Genomic DNA, 3,447 nt, shown 5'->3' with positions numbered 1-3,447 from the left:
GCCGCGACTCTCGTGAAAGCACACCCGTACCTCTCGCGGAAGCAAAACCGTGACTCTCGCGAAAGAAAAATAACAGAAAACACGTTTTTTTCCTTTTCGAGAGGCACGACCGTGACTCTCGCGAAAGAAAAACCGTGCCTCTCGCGGAAGTAAAACCGTGACTCTCGCGCAAGGGAAAAAAAGAAAACACGTTTTTTTTGCATTTTTTTAATCGAAAAGCTATGGTGGAAAACCAAAACGTCGAAAAAAAACCGTTTAAAAAGCCGAAAACGCATGCGAAAAAATAAAATAAAAAACAAAATCCGGAGGGAGTCCCCAGGGCGCGACATGTGGCGAATGGCTGAGAGCGAGCCAAGTGGCGCTGATCGTTGCCAGGCTCCCGAAGGAGCGCTCGTTAACTAGTTGCTCTCGCAAACATTACGGGACGCTTCTTGTGAAACCACATATTGACCACACGTGCGTGTCATTGGGCCGACCCGGGCGGCACTCATTTTTCATACTTTTTTTGGTGGGTTTTCATTTTCTCCAATTCTATTTTCTGTTTATCCTTTCCCTTTTTATCTTTTTATTATTCTTTCTTTGTTTTTTCCTACTTCTATATTCCCTTTTTTCTTTTCTTTTTAGTATTTACTTCCTAATAATATGTACAAAATTTATTTTGCAAAATACACGATAACATTTAAAAACTACATGAAATTTATTCAAAATCAAATAATACTATTTTTGAATATTTTATTTCAAAATACATGGACATTGTATTTTAAATACGTGAATAATTTGTTAGTTGTATGATTTTTTTAAATGCGTGAAGACTTTTTAAAATACATGATTTAAAAAACCACGAACTATGATTTTTTTAAATAGGTTCGATTTTTTAAGTATTTTCATAATTTTTATTCGAATTATTTTTTTAAATAAAAGTGATAATATTTTTATTACTTGATTTCTTTTTGAAGTGTGTGGTCAAATTTTAAAATCAGACAAATAGTTATAAAAAATACACAGAGACTTTTTTTAATATGTGCATATATTCTTGTAACACATAAATATTTTATTTTTTTTACTATTAAATTAATTATATAAAAATGACCAATAAAATTGACCTTTTCTTTCTAGAAATGGCTTTTTAATGGGCGATGGAATTGTTTATCTGCATTGCTAACTAGATTTATTACGATTAAAGCCCGCAAAAAAAATGACAAACCTTATGTGTTGCTAGCTAGTTTTTGCATTTGAAAATTCTGCAAATATTACATTCAACAGAGTCTGAACCGCTGTAGAGTCGTATGGATTTCATTTGGGTATCTTTGTCGTGTCAAACTAACAATGAACACAATTTGTCTGAGATACCCACTTCCCTTGTATCACACAACAATTTCAGTTCCAATATCAATCCAAGAAGATGTTTTTTCTAATGACCTGACATGCTATTTGGTGTGTTTAAAGGCATGTAAATTCATCGTTAGCAAACTAATCATGTGGAGTGTGTTAGAATTTTTTGGCCTCTCCGATTTGCCCATTAGCATGTCTGTAGCCACCGAGCATATTCTAAGTTAGCTAACAAATATGTGATCTAAATATGTACCTATATGATATCTCTATCCGGTTTCATCTGCAAATTGACCTAGAAAATCTGATATGAGTTGGTAATACTGCTTACATCCAGATTTCATAACTCGCAGGCTTGATATTATTGACAAGGTAGCGTTCAGTTTTGCTTCCATATGGCATCTCTATCTCTTTAACTCAAAATATTTTTGTCCTCTGCGTGCAGATGTCAAATACGTGCATACTGTAGTACCTTATTTAAATCAGAATCACTCAACATATGAAATGCATGGATACCAGGATATGTCATTTCAGTATATGCAATGTCTGAATTCCAATTGATCAGTACAATACTGACGATTCCTTGGTGTACATACTTATATTGACTGTTATAGGACGATAATCCGGTACAATCTGACTAAACATAGCTTGGTAATTCAAGAACTTACTAAGCACACAGAAAGGATAAATACTAGCCAGTAAACAACATATCAGCACGATATCGACAAACATTATAGGCAAACAATTTCTGAAACTGCAGCACTACACAGATACTAGCACTACCACCCGCAACAAGATCAGTACTGTACTTTAGAAGCTGAGCGCCGAGAGAAGAATGACAGTGGTGAAAACCAGTGCCAGAGCGGAGGTCACCAGAGCCGGCAGCGCCACAGCGCCGCCGTTCTTGGTGTTGTGCGGCCTCGTGTTCACCGCGCCGCCACCGGTACCGGTGTGCCTCCCGGCACCGCTCGCTCCACCACCGGAGCCGCGGCCTCCCGTGTGCCCAAGCTTCCTGGCTCTCGACATCTCCAGGAGCCTCTGGCCTTGGATTTCTGGAAAAGTAAGCGGCAGTTCCAGGAATAACTTTGTAAGAGATATGAAGAAAGTAGGGAGAAAAGAGGAGATTGATGCACACAAACTACTAACCATGGGGCTGGAGAGCTGCACCAGCCATGGCCCTTCTCGGAGCTGCCTCACACCATGTGCCATGGGAAGCGACGGCGAGGAGGAGGAGGAAGAGAGCGAGGGCACCTTTCTTCATCTTGAGATGGACTCGGTGCCCAACAGAGCAACTCCGATGTGGAGTGTGTGCGGAGGCTCGTCTAGTCTTTTAACTCCTGGATGCTGGAGAGCAGCTAGCTAAGATAAGACCAATCCACAAGCTATTGTGCATGGTGGCAACAGTTGAGCTTGGTTCTTTCTGTGGCAGACACTGTGCCTTGAGCCGGAGAGGCGCCTTGCACCGTGCCTTTCTCACCCTCTCGTTAGCTCACAAAATCAGGGTTAGTACTCTCCCGTAATCTTGCTGATTAGCACCACCCCCAAAACGAGCAACAGTTTGAGGAACTTTTGTTTCGGTGCTCTATGGCATCACTGGTGTTTCCGCTGGGGGCAAGAGGGGGCAAAGCGAACTGCAAAAGCTACCCAAAGAGCATATTTTGTTGCTTTTTTTATCTGTGTGCATGTCGTTGGCGCTGAGATTCCACGATGCTCCACCACATGTGCTCTTTGCCAGCTCCGAGAGCTACAGGATTTTGAGACCACAGGCAGCCTGTAATGTAGAAATCCTGAGATTGGTTTTCTCATCTCCTCCATCCGATCAGCAGGGGATACGGTGTGATCTTTGCCTTTCTGAGATGTCGTTTTGGGCGGCCTGTGAATGGTCCTTTCAGCCCAAGTTTCAGACGTGGCATTTTCTGCAGAGTAACAGTTACATCAGTACAAAGTAGCAAGGACAACTGCTGCATCAGTAAAAACAATTCTTACGCATTCTGAAAGAAAATAGTACATTGTCGGGTCATGAGAAGTTTGTGCAGATCATGAAACCGGATTTATGAAATCATAGAGGGTGTTTTTTCCTCTTCAGAAAATAAAAGTAGATACATCACTTGTCACCCT

The 3,447-nt window shown here is 40.8% G+C and overlaps 1 protein-coding gene across 1 annotated transcript; it reads right to left on the bottom strand.

The window, feature by feature from the left end:
* Nucleotides 1-1,912: 1,912 nt before the first annotated feature.
* On the bottom strand, nucleotides 1,913-2,822 carry LOC123152585 (uncharacterized). Its single transcript, XM_044572094.1, has 2 exons — nucleotides 2,476-2,822; nucleotides 1,913-2,381 (listed from the first exon to the last, which is right to left on the bottom strand). Exons 1-2 carry the CDS (start codon nucleotides 2,588-2,590, stop codon nucleotides 2,140-2,142), a joined length of 357 nt encoding a protein of 118 aa, XP_044428029.1. The 5' UTR covers nucleotides 2,591-2,822; the 3' UTR covers nucleotides 1,913-2,139.
* Between the last annotated feature and the right edge of the window lie 625 nt (nucleotides 2,823-3,447).

Source organism: Triticum aestivum, chromosome 7A, assembly GCF_018294505.1.
Source record: "Triticum aestivum cultivar Chinese Spring chromosome 7A, IWGSC CS RefSeq v2.1, whole genome shotgun sequence".
Lineage (NCBI taxonomy): Eukaryota > Viridiplantae > Streptophyta > Magnoliopsida > Poales > Poaceae > Triticum > Triticum aestivum.
Note: the sequence above shows the minus strand (reverse complement) of the source record. Positions and strands in the feature narration are given on the sequence as shown.

Coding starts and splice junctions, on each gene's coding strand:
- LOC123152585 (XM_044572094.1), bottom strand. CDS start 2,590: ATGAAGAAAGGTGCCCTCGCTCTCTTCCTCCTCCTCCTCGCCGTCGCT. Junction 2,382..2,475: donor TGCAGCTCTCCAGCCCCATG/GTTAGTAGTTTG, acceptor TTACTTTTCCAG/AAATCCAAGGCCAGAGGCTC.